The following is a 26777-nucleotide window of genomic DNA, read 5'->3' as shown; positions in this document are numbered from 1 at the left end:
CCGCGGGCACCAGAGGACGCTCCCAGTGTTAACACACTCGTCACTGACTCACCAGAACCTTAACGCCTGACTCTACGTGTTGTCCACCGCCCGACTCTACGTGTTGTCCACCGCCCGACTCTACGTGTAGTCCACCGCCCGACTCTACGTGTTGTCCACCGCCCGACTCTACGTGTTGTCCACCGCCTGACTCTACGTGTTGTCCACCGCCCGACTCTACGTGTTGTCCACCGCCTGACTCTACGTGTTGTCCACCGCCCGACTCTACGTGTTGTCCACCGCCTGACTCTACGTGTTGTCCACCGCCCGACTCTACGTGTTGTCCACCGCCTGACTCTACGTGTTGTCCACCGCCCGACTCTACGTGTTGTCCACCGCCTGACTCTACGTGTTGTCCACCGCCTGACTCTACGTGTTGTCCACCGCCCGACTCTACATGTAGTCCGCCGCCTGACTCTACGTGTAGTCCACCGCCTGACTCTACGTGTTGTCCACCGCCTGACTCTACGTGTTGTCCACCGCCTGACTCTACGTGTTGTCCACCGCCCGACTCTACATGTAGTCCGCCGCCTGACTCTACGTGTAGTCCACCGCCTGACTCTACGTGTTGTCCACCGCCTGACTCTACGTGTTGTCCACCGCCCGACTCTACGTGTAGTCCACCGCCTGACTCTACGTGTAGTCCACCGCCCGACTCTACGTGTAGTCCGCCGCCCGACTCTACGTGTTGTCCACCGCCCGACTCTACGTGTTGTCCACCGCCTGACTCTACGTGTAGTCCGCCGCCTGACTCTACGGGTTGTCCACCGCCCGACTCTACGTGTAGTCCGCCGCCCGACTCTACGTGTAGTCCGCCGCCTGACTCTACGGGTTGTCCGCCGCCTGACTCAACGTGTTGTCCACCGCCCGACTCTACGTGTAGTCCGCCGCCCGACTCTACGTGTAGTCCGCCGCCTGACTCTACGTGTAGTCCGCCGCCCGACTCTACGTGTTGTCCACCGCCCGACTCTACGTGTAGTCCACCGCCTGACTCTACGTGTAGTCCGCCGCCTGACTCTACGGGTTGTCCGCCGCCCGACTCTACGTGTTGTCCACCGCCCGACTCTACGTGTAGTCCACCGCCTGACTCTACGTGTAGTCCGCCGCCTGACTCTACGTGTAGTCCACCGCCCGACTCTACGTGTAGTCCACCGCCTGACTCTACGTGTAGTTCGCCGCCCGACTCTACGTGTTGTCCACCGCCCGACTCTACGTGTTGTCCACCGCCTGACTCTACGTGTAGTCCGCCGCCTGATTCTACGTGTAGTCCGCCGCCCGACTCTACGTGTAGTCCACCGCCCGACTCTACATGTAGTCCACCGCCCGACTCTACGTGTAGTCCACCGCCCGACTCTACGTGTTGTCCACCGCCTGACTCTACGTGTTGTCCACCGCCTGACTCTACGTGTAGTCCACCGCCCGACTCTACGTGTTGTCCACCGCCTGACTCTACGTGTTGTCCACCGCCTGACTCTACGTGTAGTCCACCGCCCGACTCTACGTGTAGTCCACCGCCTGACTCTACGTGTAGTCCGCCGCCCGACTCTACGTGTTGTCCACCGCCCGACTCTACGTGTTGTCCACCGCCCGACTCTACGTGTAGTCCGCCGCCTGACTCTACGTGTAGTCCGCCGCCCGACTCTACGTGTAGTCCGCCGCCTGACTCTACGGGTTGTCCGCCGCCTGACTCTACGTGTTGTCCACCGCCCGACTCTACGTGTAGTCCGCCGCCCGACTCTACGTGTAGTCCGCCGCCTGACTCTACGTGTAGTCCGCCGCCCGACTCTACGTGTTGTCCACCGCCCGACTCTACGTGTAGTCCACCGCCTGACTCTACGTGTAGTCCACCGCCTGACTCTACGGGTTGTCCGCCGCCCGACTCTACATGTTGTCCACCGCCCGACTCTACGTGTAGTCCACCGCCTGACTCTACGTGTAGTCCGCCGCCTGACTCTACGTGTAGTCCACCGCCCGACTCTACGTGTAGTCCACCGCCTGACTCTACGTGTAGTCCGCCGCCTGACTCTACGTGTAGTCCGCCGCCTGACTCTACGTGTAGTCCACCGCCTGACTCTACGTGTAGTCCGCCGCCTGACTCTACGTGTTGTCCGCCGCCTGACTCTACGGGTTGTCCGCCGCCCGACTCTACGTGTAGTCCGCCGCCCGACTCTACGTGTAGTCCGCCGCCCGACTCTACGTGTAGTCCGCCGCCCGACTCTACGTGTAGTAACAACTTTGCATCACTCGTCTCCGCCGTATTAACAACGGAACATTGAGGGAACAAGAGTCTAATTATTAGTGTTATACAACCTTAGAGAACATTATTATTAATGTCGTACTCTGCCATAGAGCTCAAGGGGGGGAGGGGGGGAGGGGGGGGGGGGATGGGGTGTGGGGGGTGGGGGGGAGTTATAATGTTACCTCCTCAGAGCTCTAAATGATCTCTATATTATTGGGACCTTGACCGAGAGGGGCAGCAGGCTAGGAAGGTCACACTTGAGGGGCAGCGGCCCAGGAAGGTCACACTTGAGGGGAAGCGACCCATGGAGGTCACACATGAGGGGTAGCAGTCAGGAAGGTCACACTTGAGGGGTAGTGACCCAGGAAGGTCGCACTTGAGGGGTAGCAACCCAGGAAGGTCACACTTGAGGGGCAGCGGGCCAGGGAGGTCACACTTGAGGGGCAGCAACCTATGGAGGTCACACTTGAGGGGCAGCGTCCCAAGGAGGTCACACTTGAGGGGCAGCGGGACAGGAAGGTCACACTTGAGGAGTAGCGGCCCAGGGAGGTCACACTTGAGGGGTAGCGGCTCATGGAGGTCACACTTGAGGGCTCCTATCACTGAGCGATTATTTCGAATTCTGAGGAAAAACTGACGCTTGAAGGGAACACTTAACTTTTATTGTGGTCATTAACCTAGAATAGTTCACCAATATTGTTTGGAGGTATATATATATATATATATATATATATATATATATATATATATATATATATATATATATATATATATATGTCGTACCTAGTAGCCAGAACTCACTTTTTGGCCTACTATTCAAGGCCCGATTTGCCTAATAAGCCAAGTTTTCCTGAATTAATATATTTTTTCTATTTTTTTTCTTATGAAATGATAAAGCTACCCATTTCATTATGTATGAGGTCATTTTTTTTTTATTGGAGTTAAAATTAACGTAGATATATGACCGAACCTAACCAACCCTACCTAACCTAACCTAATCTATCTTTATGGGTTAGGTTTGGTTAGGTAGCCGAAAAAGTTAGGTTAGGTTAGGTTAGGTAGGTTAGGTTGTCGAAAAACAATTAATTCATGAAAACTTGGCTTATTAGGCAAATCGGGCCTTGCATAGTAGGCTGAGAAGTGCGTTCTGGCTATTAGGTACGACATATATATATATATATATATATATATATATATATATATATATATATAAACTGAAAACTCACACCCCAGAAATAACTCGAACCCATACTGCCAGGAGCACTCTGCAACACAACACACTCTCCAAGGGTGGAGTGCCGCCACTCAACACACAGGGTGGAGTGCCGTCACTCAACACAACAAGGGTGGAGTGCCGCCACTCAACACACAGGGTGGAGTGCCGTCACTCAACACAACAAGGGTGGAGTGCCGCCACTCAACACACAGGGTGGAGTGCCGTCACTCAACACAACAAGGGTGGAGTGCCGCCACTCAACACACAGGGTGGAGTGCCGTCACTCAACACAACAAGGGTGGAGTGCCGCCACTCAACACACAGGGTGGAGTGCCGTCACTCAACACAACAAGGGTGGAGTGCCGCCACTCAACACACAGGGTGGAGTGCTGCCACTCAACACAACAAGGGTGGAGTGCCGTCACTCAACACAACAAGGGTGGAGTGCCGTCACTCAACACAACAAGGGTGGAGTGCCGTCACTCAACACAACAAGGGTGGAGTGCCGTCACTCAACACAACAAGGGTGGAGTGCCGCCACTCAACACAACAAGGGTGGAGTGCCGTCACTCAACACAACAAGGGTGGAGTGCCGTCACTCAACACAACAAGGGTGGAGTGCCGTCACTCAACACAACAAGGGTGGAGTGCCGTCACTCAACACAACAAGGGTGGAGTGCCGCCACTCAACACAACAAGGGTGGAGTGCCGTCACTCAACACAACAAGGGTGGAGTGCCGTCACTCAACACAACAAGGGTGGAGTGCCGTCACTCAACACAACAAGGGTGGAGTGCCGTCACTCAACACAACAAGGGTGGAGTGCCGCCACTCAACACAACAAGGGTGGAGTGCCGTCACTCAACACAACAAGGGTGGAGTGCCGCCACTCAACACAACAAGGGTGGAGTGCCGTCACTCAACACAACAAGGGTGGAGTGCTGCCACTCAACACAACAAGGGTGGAGTGCCGTCACTCAACACAACAAGGGTGGAGTGCCGTCACTCAACACAACAAGGGTGGAGTGCCGTCACTCAACACAACAAGGGTGGAGTGCTGTCACTCAACACAACAAGGGTGGAGTGCCGTCACTCAACACAACAAGGGTGGAGTGCCGCCACTCAACACAACAAGGGTGGAGTGCCGTCACTCAACACAACAAGGGTAGAGTGCCGTCACTCAACACAACAAGGGTGGAGTGCCGTCACGCAACACAACAAGGGTGGAGTGCCGTCACTCAACACAACAAGGGTGGAGTGCCGCCACTCAACACAACAAGGGTGGAGTGCCGTCACTCAACACAACAAGGGTGGAGTGCCGTCACTCAACACAACAAGGGTGGAGTGCCGTCACTCAACACACAGGGTGGAGTGCCGCCACTCAACACACAGGGTGGAGTGCCGTCACTCAACACAACAAGGGTGGAGTGCCGTCACTCAACACAACAAGGGTGGAGTGCCGCCACTCAACACAACAAGGGTGGAGTGCCGTCACTCAACACACAGGGTGGAGTGCCGCCACTCAACACACAGGGTGGAGTGCCGTCACTCAACACAACAAGGGTGGAGTGCCGTCACTCAACACAACAAGGGTGGAGTGCCGTCACTCAACACAACAAGGGTGGAGTGCCGTCACTCAACACACAGGGTGGAGTGCCGCCACTCAACACAACAAGGGTGGAGTGCCGTCACTCAACACACAGGGTGGAGTGCCGTCACTCAACACAACAAGGGTGGAGTGCCGTCACTCAACACAACAAGGGTGGAGTGCCGTCACTCAACACACAGGGTGGAGTGCCGTCACTCAACACACAGGGTGGAGTGCCGTCACTCAACACACAGGGTGGAGTGCCGTCACTCAACACAACAAGGGTGGAGTGCCGTCACTCAACACAACAAGGGTGGAGTGCCGTCACTCAACACACAGGGTGGAGTGCCGTCACTCAACACACAGGGTGTGGAACATGACCATTAGACACCGAGTGTTGTAAACAAAACAATTACCAGTGATGCTGGTGTAGGGTGTGGTGAGGCGGTGTAGGGTGTGGTGAGGCGGTGGAGGGTGTGGTGAGGCGGTGTAGGGTGTGGTGAGGCGGTGTAGGGTGTGGTGAGGCGGTGTAGGGTGTGGTGAGGCGGTGTAGGGTGTGGTGAGGCGGTGTAGGGTGTGGTGAGGCGGTGTAGGGTGTGGTGAGGCGGTGGAGGGTGTGGTGAGGCGGTGGAGGGTGTGGTGAGGCGGTGGAGGGTGTGGTGAGGCGGTGGAGGGTGTGGTGAGGCGGTGTAGGGTGTGGTGAGGCGGTGTAGGGTGTGGTGAGGCGGTGTAGGGTGTGGTGAGGCGGTGTAGGGTGTGGTGAGGCGGTGTAGGGTGTGGTGAGGCGGTGGAGGGTGTGGTGAGGCGGTGGAGGGTGTGGTGAGGCGGTGTAGGGTGTGGTGAGGCGGTGTAGGGTGTGGTGAGGCTGTGGAGGGTGTGGTGAGGCGGTGGAGGGTGTGGTGAGGCGGTGGAGGGTGTGGTGAGGCGGTGTAGGGTGTGGTGAGGCGGTGTAGGGTGTGGTGAGGCGGTGTAGGGTGTGGTGAGGCGGTGTAGGGTGTGGTGAGGCGGTGTAGGGTGTGGTGAGGCGGTGTAGGGTGTGGTGAGGCTGTGGAGGGTGTGGTGAGGCGGTGGAGGGTGTGGTGAGGCTGTGGAGGGTGTGGTGAGGCGGTGTAGGGTGTGGTGAGGCGGTGTAGGGTGTGGTGAGGCGGTGTAGGGTGTGGTGTGGCGGTGTAGGGTGTGGTGAGGCGGTGTAGGGTGTGGTGAGGCGGTATATGGTGTGGTGAGGCGGTGTAGGGTGTGGTGAGGCGGTGTAGGGTGTGGTGAGGCTGTGGAGGGTGTGGTGAGGCGGTGTAGGGTGTGGTGAGGCGGTGTAGGGTGTGGTGAGGCGGTGTAGGGTGTGGTGAGGCGGTGTAGGGTGTGGTGAGGCGGTGTAGGGTGTGGTGAGGCGGTGTAGGGTGTGGTGAGGCGGTGTAGGGTGTGGTGAGGCGGTGTAGGGTGTGGTGAGGCGGTGTAGGATGTGGTGAGGCGGTGGAGGGTGTGGTGAGGCGGTGTAGGGTGTGGTGAGGCGGTGGAGGGTGTGGTGAGGCGGTGGAGGGTGTGGTGAGGCGATGTAGGGTGTGGTGAGGCGGTGTAGGGTGTGGCGAGGCGGTGGAGGGTGTGGCGAGGCGGTGGAGGGTGCGGTGAGGCGGTGGAGGGTGCGGTGAGGCGGTGTAGGGTGCGGTGAGGCGGTGGAGGGTGTGGTGAGGCGGTGGAGGGTGTGGTGAGGCGGTGTAGGGTGTGGTGAGGCGGTGTAGGGTGTGGTGAGGCGGTGTAGGGTGTGGTGAGGCGGTGTAGGGTGTGGTGAGGCGGTGTAGGGTGTGGTGAGGCGGTGGAGGGTGTGGTGAGGCGGTGGAGGGTGTGGTGAGGCGGTGTAGGGTGTGGTGAGGCGGTGTAGGGTGTGGTGAGGCGGTGTAGGGTGTGGTGAGGCGGTGTAGGGTGTGGTGAGGCGGTGGAGGGTGTGGTGAGGCGGTGGAGGGTGTGGTGAGGCGGTGTAGGGTGTGGTGAGGCGGTGGAGGGTGTGGTGAGGCGGTGGAGGGTGTGGTGAGGCGGTGTAGGGTGTGGTGAGGCGGTGTAGGGTGTGGTGAGGCTGTGGAGGGTGTGGTGAGGCGGTGGAGGGTGTGGTGAGGCGGTGTAGGGTGTGGTGAGGCGGTGGAGGGTGTGGTGAGGCGGTGTAGGGTGTGGTGAGGCGGTGTAGGGTGTGGTGAGGCGGTGTAGGGTGTGGTGAGGCGGTGTAGGGTGTGGTGAGGCGGTGTAGGGTGTGGTGAGGCTGTGGAGGGTGTGGTGAGGCGGTGGAGGGTGTGGTGAGGCTGTGGAGGGTGTGGTGAGGCGGTGTAGGGTGTGGTGAGGCGGTGTAGGGTGTGGTGAGGCGGTGTAGGGTGTGGTGTGGCGGTGTAGGGTGTGGTGAGGCGGTGTAGGGTGTGGTGAGGCGGTGTAGGGTGTGGTGAGGCGGTGTAGGGTGTGATGAGGCGGTGTAGGGTGTGGTGAGGCTGTGGAGGGTGTGGTGAGGCGGTGTTGGGTGTGGTGAGGCGGTGTAGGGTGTGGTGAGGCGGTGTAGGGTGTGGTGAGGCGGTGTAGGGTGTGGTGAGGCGGTGTAGGGTGTGGTGAGGCGGTGTAGGGTGTGGTGAGGCGGTGTAGGGTGTGGTGAGGCGGTGTAGGGTGTGGTGAGGCGGTGTAGGGTGTGGTGAGGCGGTGTAGGATGTGGTGAGGCTGTGGAGGGTGTGGTGAGGCGGTGTAGGGTGTGGTGAGGCGGTGTAGGGTGTGGTGAGGCTGTGGAGGGTGTGGTGAGGCGGTGTAGGGTGTGGTGAGGCGGTGTAGGGTGTGGTGAGGCGGTGGAGGGTGTGGTGAGGCGGTGTAGGGTGTGGTGAGGCGGTGTAGGGTGTGGTGATGCTGGTGTAGGGTGTGGTGAGGCGGTGTAGGGTGTGGTGAGGCGGTGTAGGGTGTGGTGAGGCGGTGTAGGGTGTGGTGAGGCGGTGTAGGGTGTGGTGAGGCGGTGTAGGGTGTGGTGAGGCGGTGTAGGGTGTGGTGAGGCGGTGTAGGGTGTGGTGAGGCGGTGTAGGGTGTGGTGAGGCGGTGTAGGGTGTGGTGAGGCGGTGTAGGGTGTGGTGAGGCGGTGGAGGGTGTGGTGAGGCGGTGTAGGGTGTGGTGAGGCGGTGTAGGGTGTGGTGAGGCGGTGGAGGAGTTGGTGAGGCGGTGTAGGGTGTGGTGAGGCGGTGGAGGGTGTGGTGAGGCGGTGTAGGGTGTGGTGAGGCGGTGTAGGGTGTGGTGAGGCGGTGTAGGGTGTGGTGAGGCGGTGGAGGGTGTGGTGAGGCGGTGTAGGGTGTGGTGAGGCGGTGTAGGGTGTGGTGAGGCTGTGGAGGGTGTGGTGAGGCGGTGTAGGGTGTGGTGAGGCGGTGGAGGGTGTGGTGAGGCGGTGTAGGGTGTGGTGAGGCGGTGTAGGATGTGGTGAGGCGGTGGAGGGTGTGGTGAGGCGGTGTAGGGTGTGGTGAGGCGGTGTAGGGTGTGGTGAGGCGGTGTAGGGTGTGGTGAGGCGGTGGAGGGTGTGGTGAGGCGGTGTAGGGTGTGGTGAGGCGGTGTAGGGTGTGGTGAGGCGGTGGAGGGTGTGGTGAGGCGGTGGAGGGTGTGGTGAGGCGGTGGAGGGTGTGGTGAGGCGGTGGAGGGTGTGGTGAGGCGGTGTAGGGTGTGGTGAGGCGGTGGAGGGTGTGGTGAGGCGGTGTAGGGTGTGGTGAGGCGGTGTAGGGTGTGGTGAGGCGGTGAAGGGTGTGGTGAGGCGGTGTAGGGTGTGGTGAGGCGGTGTAGGGTGTGGTGAGGCGGTGGAGGGTGTGGTGAGGCGGTGTAGGGTGTGGTGAGGCGGTGTAGGGTGTGGTGAGGCGGTGTAGGGTGTGGTGAGGCGGTGGAGGGTGTGGTGAGGCGGTGGAGGGTGTGGTGAGGCGGTGTAGGGTGTGGTGAGGCGGTGTAGGGTGTGGTGAGGCGGTGTAGGGTGTGGTGAGGCGGTGTAGGGTGTGGTGAGGCGGTGTAGGGTGTGGTGAGGCGGTGGAGGGTGTGGTGAGGCGGTGGAGGGTGTGGTGAGGCGGTGGAGGGTGTGGTGAGGCGGTGGAGGGTGTGGTGAGGCGGTGGAGGGTGTGGTGAGGCGGTGTAGGGTGTGGTGAGGCGGTGGAGGGTGTGGTGAGGCGGTGGAGGGTGTGGTGAGGCGGTGGAGGGTGTGGTGAGGCGGTGGAGGGTGTGGTGAGGCGGTGGAGGGTGTGGTGAGGCGGTGGAGGGTGTGGTGAGGCGGTGGAGGGTGTGGTGAGGCGGTGTAGGGTGTGGTGAGGCGGTGGAGGATGTGGTGAGGCTGTGGAGGGTGTGGTGAGGCGGTGGAGGGTGTGGTGAGGCTGTGGAGGGTGTGGTGAGGCGGTGTAGGGTGTGGTGAGGCGGTGGAGGGTGTGGTGAGGCTGTGGAGGGTGTGGTGAGGCGGTGGAGGGTGTGGTGAGGCTGTGGAGGGTGTGGTGAGGCTGTGGAGGGTGTGGTGAGGCGGTGGAGGGTGTGGTGAGGCGGTGGAGGGTGTGGTGAGGCGGTGGAGGGTGTGGTGAGGCGGTGGAGGGTGTGGTGAGGCTGTGGAGGGTGTGGTGAGGCGGTGGAGGGTGTGGTGAGGCGGTGTAGGGTGTGGTGAGGCGGTGTAGGGTGTGGTGAGGCGGTGTAGGGTGTGGTGAGGCGGTGGAGGGTGTGGTGAGGCGGTGTAGGGTGTGGTGAGGCGGTGTAGGGTGTGGTGAGGCGGTGGAGGGTGTGGTGAGGCGGTGTAGGGTGTGGTGAGGCGGTGTAGGGTGTGGTGAGGCGGTGTAGGGTGTGGTGAGGCGGTGGAGGGTGTGGTGAGGCGGTGTAGGGTGTGGTGAGGCGGTGTAGGGTGTGGTGAGGCGGTGTAGGGTGTGGTGAGGCGGTGTAGGGTGTGGTGAGGCGGTGGAGGGTGTGGTGAGGCGGTGGAGGGTGTGGTGAGGCGGTGGAGGGTGTGGTGAGGCGGTGTAGGGTGTGGTGAGGCGGTGTAGGGTGTGGTGAGGCGGTGTAGGGTGTGGTGAGGCGGTGTAGGGTGTGGTGAGGCGGTGGAGGGTGTGGTGAGGCGGTGTAGGGTGTGGTGAGGCGGTGTAGGGTGTGGTGAGGCGGTGGAGGGTGTGGTGAGGCGGTGGAGGGTGTGGTGAGGCGGTGGAGGGTGTGGTGAGGCGGTGGAGGGTGTGGTGAGGCGGTGGAGGGTGTGGTGAGGCGGTGGAGGGTGTGGTGAGGCGGTGTAGGGTGTGGTGAGGCGGTGGAGGGTGTGGTGAGGCGGTGGAGGGTGTGGTGAGGCGGTGTAGGGTGTGGTGAGGCGGTGTAGGGTGTGGTGAGGCGGTGTAGGGTGTGGTGAGGCGGTGGAGGGTGTGGTGAGGCGGTGTAGGGTGTGGTGAGGCGGTGTAGGGTGTGGTGAGGCGGTGGAGGAGTTGGTGAGGCGGTGTAGGGTGTGGTGAGGCGGTGGAGGGTGTGGTGAGGCGGTGTAGGGTGTGGTGAGGCGGTGTAGGGTGTGGTGAGGCGGTGTAGGGTGTGGTGAGGCGGTGGAGGGTGTGGTGAGGCGGTGTAGGGTGTGGTGAGGCGGTGTAGGGTGTGGTGAGGCTGTGGAGGGTGTGGTGAGGCGGTGTAGGGTGTGGTGAGGCGGTGGAGGGTGTGGTGAGGCGGTGTAGGGTGTGGTGAGGCGGTGTAGGATGTGGTGAGGCGGTGGAGGGTGTGGTGAGGCGGTGTAGGGTGTGGTGAGGCGGTGTAGGGTGTGGTGAGGCGGTGTAGGGTGTGGTGAGGCGGTGGAGGGTGTGGTGAGGCGGTGTAGGGTGTGGTGAGGCGGTGGAGGGTGTGGTGAGGCGGTGGAGGGTGTGGTGAGGCGGTGGAGGGTGTGGTGAGGCGGTGGAGGGTGTGGTGAGGCGGTGTAGGGTGTGGTGAGGCGGTGGAGGGTGTGGTGAGGCGGTGTAGGGTGTGGTGAGGCGGTGTAGGGTGTGGTGAGGCGGTGAAGGGTGTGGTGAGGCGGTGTAGGGTGTGGTGAGGCGGTGTAGGGTGTGGTGAGGCGGTGGAGGGTGTGGTGAGGCGGTGTAGGGTGTGGTGAGGCGGTGTAGGGTGTGGTGAGGCGGTGTAGGGTGTGGTGAGGCGGTGGAGGGTGTGGTGAGGCGGTGGAGGGTGTGGTGAGGCGGTGTAGGGTGTGGTGAGGCGGTGTAGGGTGTGGTGAGGCGGTGTAGGGTGTGGTGAGGCGGTGTAGGGTGTGGTGAGGCGGTGTAGGGTGTGGTGAGGCGGTGGAGGGTGTGGTGAGGCGGTGGAGGGTGTGGTGAGGCGGTGGAGGGTGTGGTGAGGCGGTGGAGGGTGTGGTGAGGCGGTGGAGGGTGTGGTGAGGCGGTGTAGGGTGTGGTGAGGCGGTGGAGGGTGTGGTGAGGCGGTGGAGGGTGTGGTGAGGCGGTGGAGGGTGTGGTGAGGCGGTGGAGGGTGTGGTGAGGCGGTGGAGGGTGTGGTGAGGCGGTGGAGGGTGTGGTGAGGCGGTGGAGGGTGTGGTGAGGCGGTGGAGGGTGTGGTGAGGCGGTGTAGGGTGTGGTGAGGCGGTGGAGGATGTGGTGAGGCTGTGGAGGGTGTGGTGAGGCGGTGGAGGGTGTGGTGAGGCTGTGGAGGGTGTGGTGAGGCGGTGTAGGGTGTGGTGAGGCGGTGGAGGGTGTGGTGAGGCTGTGGAGGGTGTGGTGAGGCGGTGGAGGGTGTGGTGAGGCTGTGGAGGGTGTGGTGAGGCGGTGGAGGGTGTGGTGAGGCGGTGGAGGGTGTGGTGAGGCGGTGGAGGGTGTGGTGAGGCGGTGGAGGGTGTGGTGAGGCTGTGGAGGGTGTGGTGAGGCGGTGGAGGGTGTGGTGAGGCGGTGTAGGGTGTGGTGAGGCGGTGTAGGGTGTGGTGAGGCGGTGTAGGGTGTGGTGAGGCGGTGGAGGGTGTGGTGAGGCGGTGTAGGGTGTGGTGAGGCGGTGTAGGGTGTGGTGAGGCGGTGGAGGGTGTGGTGAGGCGGTGTAGGGTGTGGTGAGGCGGTGTAGGGTGTGGTGAGGCGGTGTAGGGTGTGGTGAGGCGGTGGAGGGTGTGGTGAGGCGGTGTAGGGTGTGGTGAGGCGGTGTAGGGTGTGGTGAGGCGGTGTAGGGTGTGGTGAGGCGGTGTAGGGTGTGGTGAGGCGGTGGAGGGTGTGGTGAGGCGGTGGAGGGTGTGGTGAGGCGGTGGAGGGTGTGGTGAGGCGGTGTAGGGTGTGGTGAGGCGGTGTAGGGTGTGGTGAGGCGGTGTAGGGTGTGGTGAGGCGGTGTAGGGTGTGGTGAGGCGGTGGAGGGTGTGGTGAGGCGGTGTAGGGTGTGGTGAGGCGGTGTAGGGTGTGGTGAGGCGGTGGAGGGTGTGGTGAGGCGGTGGAGGGTGTGGTGAGGCGGTGGAGGGTGTGGTGAGGCGGTGGAGGGTGTGGTGAGGCGGTGGAGGGTGTGGTGAGGCGGTGGAGGGTGTGGTGAGGCGGTGGAGGGTGTGGTGAGGCGGTGTAGGGTGTGGTGAGGCGGTGGAGGGTGTGGTGAGGCGGTGTAGGGTGTGGTGAGGCGGTGGAGGGTGTGGTGAGGCGGTGGAGGGTGTGGTGAGGCGGTGGAGGGTGTGGTGAGGCGGTGGAGGGTGTGGTGAGGCGGTGTAGGTTGTGGTGAGGCGGTGTAGGGTGTGGTGAGGCGGTGGAGGGTGCGGTGAGGCGGTGTAGGGTGCGGTGAGGCGGTGGAGGGTGTGGTGAGGCGGTGGAGGGTGTGGTGAGGCGGTGGAGGATGGAACTGGTTCTTGTGCAACTTGATATATAACTGATATCTCGATGGGTGTTATCAGTAGCACATAACACAACACCCAGGTAGTGGGTGCTGTGTGGAGGTGGTGTAGCGGGCAGTGAAAGTAGCCGAGTTGAGGTCATGTTTACACTGCAGAAATTGTGGTCGGTGGTTCGAGGTTCTTGGTGGAAATTGCATGGGGATTAGTTACCCGTCGTTCACCTGTTTGTTGAGTGAAAGATTACCAGGACCCCATCATACGTGATACGAGTATGGGAAGACCTTGGCTAGCACTCTCACTACACCCAGTTCTTTCTAACGTCCCTAACTCCGTTACTCGGAGCACTCCCCCCCCACCCCCTAGTTCTCCGAGGGACAACATTACCTAGGATGATGTGTGAGGGCGCCATTAGCAGTGCTCTCAACGTCAGGGGAAAGTTTCACTCAAGAATGTATGAGATCATCCCACGTGTAGAGCACCTAGAGTGAGAAGGAGAGAGGGGTGAGTCAAGAGGTGTAAGCACATATTTATCCAGAGAAGGTGAAGTATTACACGAGAGATAGTCATTATCACAAGTCCTATAACTGTTATAGTTACTCCAACTCTCTCCAGTATTGTGTTTTAAACTCTGTATAACTGGGGCTAAAATCCTGAGAATGATGACAGAGTTGGAAGCTACGACTAAGAGCTGTACATGTTCCTTGTTGTATTACGTGATGGTCCTAACTACGGCTGCTGACTGGCCGCCCACTAACTACCCTGCATGGCCCTTCACTCACACGCAACAACCACCAGGCTGCTTCCCCTCGTAACGGGGTGTTGTGGCCCAGAACTCCGGAATAACCATTTCCGTGATTTGATTCTCGAGGCGTCACAAGCCAGGCAAGTGTCTTAAATATTAGCAAAGTTACAATGAGAGTAAACACGAGAGATACGAACCCGTTGATACTCTGCTCATACCAGAGTTGCGGAACATATTACCCAGGTGAGCCGCAGGAAGCCTCTGGCACTTATCCTAACTATTCCAGACTTCCGTCTCAGAAAGTTGGATTTAATCATTATATTATGGTGGACTTGCACATCCTGTGAGCGGCCGGGGATGTATTGCACCACCCGTCCCGCCCACACGCCCACCCGCCACAGGAAGTGAGAGACAACATCAATGTCCTTCTCTAGACGATTAACTGTGTTCCATATTTCGATTCTTTGTATTCCAACGGAAGATTGTGCGGATGAATGTGTGGATAAACACCATATGGTGTTTGTGCATACATGGGGGATTTGTTTATGATTGGAGTATTGAAGCATTATCAATGGTTGACTGCCAAATAGTTGTTATAAAGCAACCTTCACTTGCAACCTTCTCGTTGGTCTCTTAATATAATATATCCGTCTACCTTACCATTCCCTCACTCTTTTATCCTCTCTAAGTTATATTTAAAGTTACAATGTCTTAGCTCACCTCACTAATGACCCAACACTGTCACTAGTGGTGATCCAACACTGTCACCAGTGGTGGTCCAACACTGTCACCAGTGGTGGTCCAACACTGTCACCAGTGGTGGTGTGTTGTGGGAACCGACCTGTGAGATTTATATTTATGTTAATTTATATATTTCGGTAGTAATTGGTATAATGTTAAGTGGACTGTATTTCTGCAATAATCTCACAAATCGATCCTTACACATTAGGGGGGGGGAGGGTTATAATAAATTTATATATATGCAGCCAATCAAACTACAGTATTAACTACATATATTAGTATATAAAATTGGAGGTGCCTTATCTTATTGTACAGCAGGCTTAGTCCACCAGGTATAACTAGGATGTAGACCAAATTATCCTCGTGTGAGGCTAGCTTCCATCACCCATAGTAACTTTTTTTTTTTTTTTTTTTTTATTTTTATAAAAGAATACACAATGTACAAAACAGACACCCGCCGAAAGAACAAGTTAAGAACATACACAGGACAATATAACAAAGGAAGTAAACCACGGATACACTAAACATACCCAACAAAAACCAAGAAAGAAAACACATGACACAAGGCACAAAACAAAAGAGAACCCAGAAACGGGGACAGTATTTACCACAAAAAACAGAACATGACATAAATAGCACACAATAGAAATAACATAAAACATAGGCACATCCACACAACCTTAAGTACAGAAATACAAAAGGAGAACGCACATACAAGCCCAGCCCAACAACCCAAACACAGGTGCATAAAAGTACAGAACAACAGGCCTCCGAAACCCCTAAGAGGCAAAATTACAAAACTACATTAAACAAAAAACATGGAAATACAGAACATGGAAAGTCAAACAGAAATAACTGAGTACATTTCTTGTTTCTTACTCCGTTTCCTCATGCATAATTAAAAAGACATAATACAAAGGCAGAACACAAAACACAAATCAAGAAAGAACAGATAAATAATACATAAACAGCCCAAGGCAAAGTACATGGCTGGCAAAAAGAACACTCATAACACAGGAACAGTAGTACATGAAAAGGGGGGGGGGGAGGACCAAACATAACCCAGGCACCCCAACCCCCACACAGAAAATCACAAAATACAGAAGAGGCACGCTCCAAAGACATAGGAGCATATAAGCACACATACCATAAAGAACAAAAATGCACAAACCATAAAACCCATACAAGGCAAACAAAAAGGCCCACGCAGGAGCCAGGGAAAACATAAAAACCACACCCACACACAAGCACACCAAAACGAACACACACCCACAGGAGCCAAAACAACCATACACACACACACCATCCAACAGGCCCAACTGGACCCCAAGATCATTTAAACCACGAACATGCAAAGACGCACAGACAACAGAGGGCGCCATCGGGAGAACCTCAGGACACCCCCAACCCAACGCGTCCCCCAGGGGACACAACCGCACCCGCAGCGGGAGCCACATCCACACCACCAGGCTCAACCCCCTGCCTCACCCTGGAAGACGACCGGCCAGGAACCGCCTTCAAAATCACAGGAGATACACCATGCGAAGAAGGCGCCCCAGGCGTCGAGGACACCATCCACAGTTTTTCCCCTGCCTCCGCCGCCCCGAGCCCGACACCACGCTCAATGCCCCGCTCATCCCCAGATCCCGCTTCCGAAGGGGGAGGAGGAACCACTGGAGAAGCGGAGGGAGGAGCACCAGCCAAAGGCACACCACCCGAAGCCTTGATCCTCTTCCCAGGGGGGCCCCTGCTGTGCGACCGATCCCTCGGAGCGCGCTTTCGTCGAGGAACAGAAGAGCCCAATGCAACCACAGGAGGCACAGCACAAGCGACAGCAGGCGGCTGCGCCACGGCACCAGCATCAGGAACACCGCTAGGCTGGCCGTCAGGAGACACAGTAACAACACCGCCCCTGGCCTCGGGAAGCACACTGGCCACTGCACACGGGTCGCCCGCAGGCACCACACCACACACGTTGGATTCCAAGGAGACACTCGGGTCGCGATGTACCTCCGCCGCCACCAGCAGAGGCGCACCCGAAGCAGGAGCCGCGAGAGCATCAGAGTCAACAGACAGAGTAGAGGACCCAGCAGCAGACGGAGAGGTAGGGACAGCTGGGGACGAGGCCTCCAGAGGCACACCCACAGAGCCCGGGCCCACTGGGGGCGCCCCAGCCTCCGGCAGAAGTGGAAAATCATCCGCATGGAAAACCGATGGGTCCTCCGGGCGAGGGGCACGGCAAGCTGCAGCGAAATGGCCTACCTCACCACACCGGAAACAGGAGCGAGTCTGCCCCTGGTAGAACACACGCACATAAAACCCACACACAGCCACCCGAGAGGGAATAGCCCCAGAGAGCCGCATGCGCAAAGTACGGGCACCCATACGGAGCCCCTTCAGGCGCCCACTAAGCAGACAGGCATGACGCTGCCCCACCACCTCACCATACCGACGGAACGCGGCGGACAGCTCATCCTCAGGAAACTGCACCGGCGCACCATGAACGCTCACATACGTCAGGGGGCCCCACGGATCGGAGACCTCCACCGTCACAGCAGAACCTGGAAGTACATGCGTCCGTGTACCCCATCGACGCACAAACAGCTGATACACCTGCGCCGAGGAGAACGTCACCGCCACCCGGGTAGGGGAAAGTTTCTCAACACCGTAGAGATCTTGGTACTCCACACGCATGACGTCCATAAGGGCAACCTCCACCAAGGGCCAGTCAACGGGGGCCGAGAAATCAAGCCGGGCGGTGTCGACCCGGCGAACACGGCCACCACTAGTCGACGCCATGACACCCGCCAGGCCCCGGCCAATGGCCGCACCACACCGTCAACAAGACGACCACCACGCAGCAGTTACAGGTCAACACTGACAGCCCGGGCCGAACGTCAGCGCCCTCCGGTAGCAGAGCGGCGACTTCCTCACCCATAGTAACTGATGTACCAAGATTAATTCTTGCTTCCTCTTCCTGTTCCTGTCAAAGGGCACTAGCTGTCAAGCTGGGATCCTAATATATGACAGCTATATCAGAGAAAACACTGTATGTTATTATATAAGGACCAAGGCTTAATTACCTGTGTTGAGTCGATCGTTCGTGTTCTAACCGGAATTAATCATACCTACCTAACATTACTGGCCAATAATGACTTAGATAAGATTTCGGGAAGACACTTCCCTTGTGGTTGTTGACAGCGAGTTGATGATGGTAGAACAATAAATATGATCTCCATAACACTTGGTCCAAGAGAATTATAGGAGCCGAACTCGCTCCAACGACTCTGGTCTTAACAAACAATGTCTGACCTCTTCACTACTACTCACGCCTTGCCTCACTTTGTCCAAATGTCAGTAACTGATAGAAGGGTCACATTTACTGTTTTGATACTGATAATTAACTTAATTCAAATGAGATGTTTTTATGATATTAAAAGTCCAAAGACTAATGTATTTAAGAATAATTCCAAACAGAATAGCTGGTGAATTTGTAGTACTAAGTGACAATGATATCCCGTTTTCTATTGACGGAAAATTCCACTACAAGCCACATTTTCTATGGGTAACTTGTGTATACAACACAACAGCAATATTATCTGCCTATTGAATGTAATATTATTAAATGGTGTCGGGTCTTCCGACATGTGTAGTACAGTGTTGGAGTCGTCTGGGGAAGTGTGCAACGTCAATAAATGAAGTATTTAAGATAAATTTGCTATCAAATTGGTCCAAATTGGTCATCAAACAGAATTACAATCATTGCACTGTGTACCTCGGACAAACAGGAAAGTCCTTACAGTTGCGGTTGTCATAACATGCTTATAATATTAGAACTGCGCAAACGTCTAATGCATTGTAGCTACACACGAGTTTGTGATCACACTATTAATTAAATTAAGTGGGATGGAGCGAAAAGCATTACTAATTGCGGTGGTTTCGCGGAACGTAATTTGATTGAGTCTGCCTTAATCAGTGTCCAAATCTTACCAATGTTAGCACTGGTATGTACAAACGTGATCCATTGTTAAGTTACAATATTGCACAACAGTTTAAGAAAAATCTTTGAAAGGGCTTCTATGTCTCATTTCAATATTATATTCATATATTGTATGTTTAGTGAGGCTTTCTTTAATCTTTCATCCGTATTCTCTGACCGCTTAATCCTATTATTCTAAGCTAAATCTATACCTGCTTCTGGGTAATTCTTTACCCTGGGGATATGTGGTCATGTTCAGGTGTTGACCTGTACCCTCCCTTTGTTTCTCCTGGTCAGTCAGGTGTTGACCTGTACCCTCCCTTTGTTTCTCCTGGTCAGTCAGGTGTTGACCTGTACCCTCCCTTTGTTTCTCCTAGTCAGTCAGGTGTTGACCTGTACCCTCCCTTTGTTTCTCCTGGTCAGTCAGGTGTTGACCTGTACCCTCCCTTTGTTTCTCCTGGTCAGTCAGGTGTTGACCTGTACCCTCCCTTTGTTTCTCCTAGTCAGTCAGGTGTTGACAACGGCTGTAAACAGCCGAAACGTTCATCTTCCTTTCCTATTTCTCTGTGGATTTTCCGCATACAAATCATCAGTGTTTCGTGATCGTCAATTATATATATATATATATATATATATATATATATATATATATATATATATATATATATATATTTAGGGGTACCACCACTGGTTTAATTAAAGGGACCCACATCCTCGAAGAAGAAAATAAATAGTGTTCAGAGAAGACCTTGTGGATTCTCACTGAATACTTTAATCTTTTCCTCTCCTACCACCCCTATTATTTTTTTTATTTGATTTTATTGCAATGCACACACTTATTTAACAGTATACCAGTGTTCGAAAACCTCGTCCAGCTCCTCGGGGGTCGGGTGTGTACCCAAGATATATATATATATATACATATATATATATATATATATATATATATACAGTATATATAATGACACTGTCAGACCACGAAGGAAGGATTAAGACCGGAAATTCCTTAAGCACTGTCGTATTCAATAATATCTCTTCAGAAAGATCAATTAAATACGAAAGTACTTACGGAATTTCCTGTCTTAATCCTTCCTTAGTGATCTGAATATATATATATATATATATATATATATATATATATATATATATATATATATATATATATATACATATATATATATATATATATATATATATAAAGAACCGGCGTGTGCTTGGATCTACTCAGTGTAGAGGTTCACTGTATCTTCCTCAGCTCCTACAGTACTCAGTGTAGAGGTTCACTGTATCTTCCTCAGCTCCTACAGATGTTCTCACTGATGTATCACGTTAATGTGTTATCTTTGTGCACTACCAATAATAATAATATTAACAACAACAGTGTTAATAACAATGAGAGTGATAATAACCGTGGAGTGTGTGCGTCACACAACAGTGTGGCAAGTCACCCCTCCTACTGTACACATCATTATGTCCTTGTTCCATACAGGATGTCTCACGTGTTGCTCTCATTGTCTCTTCCCCTCCCTCTCTCAGCCTCTCCCTCTCCTCCTTCCCCTCCCTCTCTCAGCCTCTCCTTCTCTTCCCCTCCCTCTCTCAGCCTCTCCCTCTCCTCCTTCCTCTTCCTCTCTCAGCCTCTCCTTCTCTTCCCCTCCCTCTCTCAGCCTCTCCCTCTCCTCCTTCCCCTCTCCAACATTACATCATACATCAACCTTTCTCTTTGTTAAGCCATATTAAACATCTCTCCTCTCGCTTTATGTGATCTTGTCTTAGTTTAGTATGAACGGCCTGCACTTCCTGTGGCGGGTGGGCGGGAGGGCGTGTGGGCGGGACGGGTGGTGCAATACATCCCCGGCCGCTCACAGGATGTGCAAGTCCACCATAATATAATGATTAAATCCAACTTTCTGAGACGGAAGTCTGGAATAGTTAGGATAAGTGCCAGAGGCTTCCTGCGGCTCATCTGGGTAATATGTTCCGCAACTCTGGTAGGAGCAGAGTATCAACGGGTTCGTATCTCTCGTGTTTACTCTCATTGTAACTTTGCTAATATTTAAGACACTTGCCTGGCTTGTGACGCCTCGAGAATCAAATCACGGAAATGGTTATTCCGGAGTTCTGGGCCACAACACCCCGTTACGAGGGGAAGCAGCCTGGTGGTTGTTGCGTGTGAGTGAAGGGCCATGCAGGGTAGTTAGTGGGCGGCCAGTCAGCAGCCGTAGTTAGGACCATCACGTAATACAACAAGGAACATGTACAGCTCTTAGTCGTAGCTTCCAACTCTGTCATCATTCTCAGGATTTTAGCCCCAGTTATACAGAGTTTAAAACACAATACTGGAGAGAGTTGGGGTAACTATAACAGTTATAGGACTTGTGATAATGACTATCTCTCGTGTAATACTTCACCTTCTCTGGATAAATATGTGCTTACACCTCTTGACTCACCCCTCTCTCCTTCTCACTCTAGGTGCTCTACACGTGGGATGATCTCATACATTCTTGAGTGAAACTTTCCCCTGACGTTGAGAGCACTGCTAATGGCGCCCTCACACATCATCCTAGGTAATGTTGTCCCTCGGAGAACTAGGGGGGGGGGAGTGCTCCGAGTAACGGAGTTAGGGACGTTAGCAAGAACTGGGTGTAGTGAGAGTGCTAGCCAAGGTCTTCCCATACTCGTATCACGTATGATGGGGTCCTGGTAATCTTTCACTCAACAAACAGGTGAACGACGGGTAACTAATCCCCATGCAATGTCCACCAAGAACCTCGAACCACCGACCACAATTTCTGCAGTGTAAACATGACCTCAACTCGGCTACTTTCACTGCCCGCTACACCACCTCCACACAGCACCCACTACCTGGGTGTTGTGTTATGTGCTACTGATAACACCCATCGAGATATCAGTTATATATCAAGTTGCACAAGAACCAGTTCCATCCTCCACCGCCTCACCACACCCTCCACCGCCTCACCACACCCTCCACCGCCTCACCACACCCTACACCGCCTCACCACACCCTCCACCGCCTCACCGCACCCTCCACCGCCTCACCGCACCCTCCACCGCCTCACCACACCCTCCACCGCCTCACCACACCCTACACCGCCTCACCACACCCTACACCGCCTCACCACACCCTCCACCGCCTCACCACACCCTCCACCGCCTCACCGCACCCTCCACCGCCTCACCACACCCTCCACCGCCTCACCACACCCTCCACCGCCTCACCACACCCTCCACCGCCTCACCACACCCTCCACCGCCTCACCACACCCTACACCGCCTCACCACACCCTACACCGCCTCACCACACCCTCCACCGCCTCACCACACCCTACCCCGCCTCACCACACCCTCCACCGCCTCACCACACCCTCCACCGCCTCACCACACCCTACACCGCCTCACCACACCCTACACCGCCTCACCACACCCTCCACCGCCTCACCACACCCTCCACCGCCTCACCGCACCCTCCACCGCCTCGCCACACCCTCCACCGCCTCACCACACCCTACACCGCCTCACCACACCCTACATCGCCTCACCACACCCTCCACCGCCTCACCACACCCTCCACCGCCTCACCGCACCCTCCACCGCCTCACCACACCCTCCACCGCCTCACCACACCCTCCACCGCCTCACCACACCCTCCACCGCCTCACCATAATCTCCACAGCCTCACCACACCCTCCACCGCCTCACCACACCCTCCACCGCCTCACCACAATCTCCACAGCCTCACCACACCCTCCACCGCCTCACCACACCCTCCACCGCCTCACCACACCCTCCACCGCCTCACCACACCCTCCACCGCCTCACCACACCCTCCACCGCCTCACCACACCCTCCACAGCCTCACCACACCCTCCACCGCCTCACCACACCCTCCACCGCCTCACCACACCCTCCACCGCCTCACCACACCCTACACCGCCTCACCACACCCTCCACCGCCTCACCACAATCTCCACAGCCTCACCACACCCTCCACCGCCTCACCACACCCTCCACCGCCTCACCACACCCTACACCGCCTCACCACACCCTCCACCGCCTCACCACACCCTCCACCGCCTCACCACACCCTCCACTGCCTCACCACACCCTCCACCGCCTCACCACACCCTCCACCGCCTCACCACACCCTACACCGCCTCACCACACCCTCCACCGCCTCACCACACCCTCCACCGCCTCACCACACCCTACACCAGCATCACCACACCCTCCACCGCCTCACCACACCCTACACCGCCTCACCACACCCTACACCGCCTCACCACACCCTACACCGCCTCACCACACCCTACACCGCCTCACCACACCCTCCACCGCCTCACCACACCCTCCACCGCCTCACCACACCCTACACCGCCTCACCACACCCTACACCGCCTCACCACACCCTACACCGCCTCACCACACCCTACACCAGCATCACCACACCCTCCACCGCCTCACCACACCCTCCACCGCCTCACCACACCCTACACCGCCTCACCACACCCTACACCGCCTCACCACACCCTCCACCGCCTCACCACACCCTACACCGCCTCACCACACCCTACACCGCCTCACCACACCCTCCACCGCCTCACCACACCCTACACCGCCTCACCACACCCTACACCGCCTCACCACACCCTCCACCGCCTCACCACACCCTCCACCGCCTCACCACACCCTACACCGCCTCACCACACCCTACACCGCCTCACCACACCCTACACCGCCTCACCACACCCTACACCGCCTCACCACACCCTACACCGCATCACCACACCCTACACCGCCTCACCACACCCTACACCGCCTCACCACACCCTACACCGCCTCACCACACCCTACACAGCCTCACCACACCCTACACCGCCTCACCACACCCTACACCGCCTCACCACACCCTACACAGCCTCACCACACCCTACACCGCCTCACCACACCCTACACCGCCTCACCACACCCTACACCGCCTCACCACACCCTACACCGCCTCACCACACCCTACACAGCCTCACCACACCCTACACCGCCTCACCACACCCTACACAGCCTCACCACACCCTACACCGCCTCACCACACCCTACACCGCCTCACCACACCCTACACCGCCTCACCACACCCTACACAGCCTCACCACACCCTACACCGCCTCACCACACCCTACACCAGCATCACTGGTAATTGTTTTGTTTACAACACTCGGTGTCTAATGGTCATGTTCCACACCCTGTGTGTTGAGTGACGGCACTCCACCCTTGTTGTGTTGAGTGACGGCACTCCACCCTTGTTGTGTTGAGTGACGGCACTCCACCCTTGTTGTGTTGAGTGGCGGCACTCCACCCTTGTTGTGTTGAGTGACGGCACTCCACCCTTGTTGTGTTGAGTGGCGGCACTCCACCCTTGTTGTGTTGAGTGACGGCACTCCACCCTTGTTGTGTTGAGTGGCGGCACTCCACCCTTGTTGTGTTGAGTGACGGCACTCCACCCTTGTTGTGTTGAGTGGCGGCACTCCACCCTTGTTGTGTTGAGTGACGGCACTCCACCCTTGTTGTGTTGAGTGACGGCACTCCACCCTTGTTGTGTTGAGTGACGGCACTCCACCCTTGTTGTGTTGAGTGGCGGCACTCCACCCTTGGAGAGTGTTGTGGGTCTCAACACTTGGTCGCTTGAGTGTTACTGAAGACTTAAAGTGTTACTGAAGACTTAAAGTGTTACTGAAGACCCAAAGTGTTACTGAAGACCTCGAGTGTTACTGAAGACTTAAAGTGTTACTGAAGACTTAAAGTGTTACTGAAGACTTAAAGTGTTACTGAAGACCTCGAGTGTAAAAAAAAGAGTAAAAAGCATAACTGCTAACCAAAACATAGGCCTAATCATATTCTATAAAACAAAGAAGACTATACCGACCTCCTTATTAAAAACAGGCGGAAGCCGACGGAGAACCCTCTACAGCAGTCAAGCGTTGTATACATGTACACTTGCCCCCTGTATACATGTACACTTGCCCCCTGTATACATGTACACTTGCCCCCTGTATACATGTACACTTGCCCCCTGTATACATGTACACTTGCCCCCACGAAGGATGTAACCTTCACTCTAAGTACATTGGTATGACGTCAACCAAGCTGACGAGGCGTTTGACATGTCATCTTCAATCCGGTGCCCCCAGGAATCACATGAGACAAGCCCGGGGAGTATGAATACCTCACCTTCACTCCCCCTCCACCACATCTCTCCCTCACCTTCCCTCACCATCACTCCAGCAGGCCAGGAGTGATGCATAACACACACTTGCCTCAGGCTAGGCTCAGTAGGTCATGGTACACAACCGCAAGACTGACCAAACGTTCTAGTGGTTTTGGTCTTTAACCATAGGTGGCCACACCCTGGAGGGTGGCCACACCCTGGAGAGTTGCCACACCCTGGAGGGTGGCCACACCCTGGATGGTGGCTACACCCTGGATGGTGGCCACACCATGGAGAGTGGCCACACCCGGGATGATGGCCACACCCTGGATGATGGCCACACCCTGGAGGGTGGCCAAACCCTGGATGATGGCCACACCCAGGATGGTGGCCACACCCTGGAGGTTGACCACACCCTAGAGGGTGGCCACACCCTGGAGGGTGGCCACACCCTGGAGGTTGACCACACCCTGGATGGTGTCTACACCCTGGAGGGTAGCTACACCCTGGATGATGTCTACACCCCTGGATGGTGTCTACACCCTGGAGGGTAGCCACACCCTGGAAGGTGACCACACCCCTGGAGGGTGGCCACACCCTGGAGGGTGGCCACACTCTGGAGGGTGACCACACCCTGGAGGGTGGCCGCACCCTGGATGGTGGCCGCACCCTGGAGGGTGGCCGCACCCTTGAGGGTGGCCACACCCTGGAGGGTGGCCACACCCTGGAGGGTGGTCGCACCCTGGAGGTTGGCCACACCCTGGAGGTTGGCCACACCCTGGAGGGTGGCCACACCCTGGAGGGTGGTCGCACCCTGGAGGTTGGCCACACCCTGGAGGGTGGCCACACCCTGGAGGGTGGCCACACCCTGGAGGGTGGTCGCACCCTGGAGGTTGGCCACGCCCTGGAGGGTGGCCACACCCTGGAGGGTGGTCGCACCCTGGAGGTTGGCCACACCCTGGAGGGTGGCCGCACCCTGGAGGGTGGCCACACCCTGGAGGGTGGCCACACCCTGGAGGGTGGCCACAACCTGGAGGGTGGTCGCACCCTGGAGGTTGGCCACACCCTGCAGGGTGGCCACACCCTGGAGGGTGGCCACACCCTGGAGGGTGGCCACACCCTGGAGGGTGGCCACACCCTGGAGGGTGGCCACAACCTGGAGGGTGGCCGCACCCTGGAGGGTGGCCGCACCCTGGAGGGTGGCCACAACCTGGAGGGTGGCTACAACCTGGAGGGTGGCCGCACCCTGGAGGGTGGCCGCACCCCTGGAGGGTGGCCACAACCTGGTGAGTGGCCACACCCTGGAGGGTGGCCACAACCTGGAGGGTGGCCGCACCCTGGAGGGTGGCCACAACCTGGAGGGTGGCTACAACCTGGAGGGTGGCCGCACCCTGGAGAGTGGCCGCACCCCTGGAGGGTGGCCACAACCTGGAGAGTGGCCACACCCTGGAGGGTGGCCACAACCTGGAGGGTGGCCGCACCCTGGAGGGTGGCCGCACCCCTGGAGGGTGGCCACAACCTGGAGAGTGGCCACACCCTGGAGGGTGGCAACACCCTGGAGGGTGGCCACACCCTGGAGGGTGGCCTCAACCTGGAGGGTGGCCACACCCTGGAGGGTGGCCTCAACCTGGAGGGTGGCCACACCCTGGAGGGTGGCCACACCCCTGGAGGGTGGCCACAACCTGGAGAGTGGCCACACCCTGGAGGGTGGCAACACCCTGGAGGGTGGCCACACCCTGGAGGGTGGTCGCACCCTGGAGGGTGGCCACACTATGAAGGCACCATGGCAACCCGTTCTTGCACTTGCTTATATTCAATATCTTGCTTATGAATAAGTGCATATATGACATACTAATTTATTGTGAATATTTTAGTTTACCTTGATAAGCTGAATAGAAAACCCCAACCTAACCTAACCTTCTTAGTATGTTAAGATATTACAATTAGTACTGAGCCTATACCTATATTGATATTACAGTTATATAAAAATAATAAAATAAAGTTGAAATATTAAAATAAATTATAAAGTAACTCAGGATATTTTCCAATTTTGTATAAAATCTCTATTGTTTAATAAAACAAAGAAAAGTTAGTGCCTTGAAAAAAATATGTGGCTAGGAATGTCACAAATGTTCTTATCTATAAGCAAAATAGTGACTATAAGCAATAAGTCATATATGTGCTGTTTTGTGCGAGAATAGGTTGCGTTCATGTCTAAACTGACTTATCAAAGTTTGCAGATTCATCAGGTTGCGTGTCTGGACAAG

General features: G+C 56.6%; 2 protein-coding genes across 2 annotated transcripts; one reads left to right on the top strand and one right to left on the bottom strand.

Moving 5' to 3' along the window:
• Positions 1 to 40: 40 nt before the first annotated feature.
• LOC123757901 (filaggrin-2-like) lies at positions 41 to 20852 on the bottom strand. The gene is made up of 3 exons (XM_069320816.1): positions 20761 to 20852; positions 2536 to 2900; positions 41 to 2349 (listed from the first exon to the last, which is right to left on the bottom strand). Exons 1-3 carry the CDS (start codon positions 20850 to 20852, stop codon positions 41 to 43), a joined length of 2766 nt encoding a protein of 921 aa, XP_069176917.1.
• Positions 20853 to 25039: 4187 nt separating this feature from the next.
• LOC138361387 (uncharacterized PE-PGRS family protein PE_PGRS54-like) lies at positions 25040 to 26341 on the top strand. The gene has a single exon (XM_069320753.1). The coding sequence runs from the start codon at positions 25040 to 25042 to the stop codon at positions 26339 to 26341; it is 1302 nt and encodes a 433-aa protein (XP_069176854.1).
• The last annotated feature ends 436 nt before the right edge of the window (positions 26342 to 26777 follow it).

The sequence above is a fragment of the Procambarus clarkii genome, chromosome 1 (genome assembly GCF_040958095.1).
Source record: "Procambarus clarkii isolate CNS0578487 chromosome 1, FALCON_Pclarkii_2.0, whole genome shotgun sequence".
Taxonomy (NCBI): Eukaryota; Metazoa; Arthropoda; class Malacostraca; order Decapoda; family Cambaridae; genus Procambarus; species Procambarus clarkii.
This window is presented reverse-complemented; position numbering and strand designations above follow the sequence as displayed.

Bases quoted from the DNA above. Each gene is read 5' to 3' on its own strand.
- LOC123757901 (XM_069320816.1), bottom strand. From the start codon at position 20,852: ATGTGTGAGGGCGCCATTAGCAGTGCTCTCAACGTCAGGGGAAAGTTT. The intron at 2,901-20,760 runs GTGAGAAGGAGA...GTTTTTCCTCAG, and splicing joins CCACGTGTAGAGCACCTAGA to AATTCGAAATAATCGCTCAG. The intron at 2,350-2,535 runs GTGTGACCTTCC...ATGTTCTCTAAG, and splicing joins CCTGGGCCGCTGCCCCTCAA to GTTGTATAACACTAATAATT.
- LOC138361387 (XM_069320753.1), top strand. From the start codon at position 25,040: ATGGTGTCTACACCCTGGAGGGTAGCCACACCCTGGAAGGTGACCACA.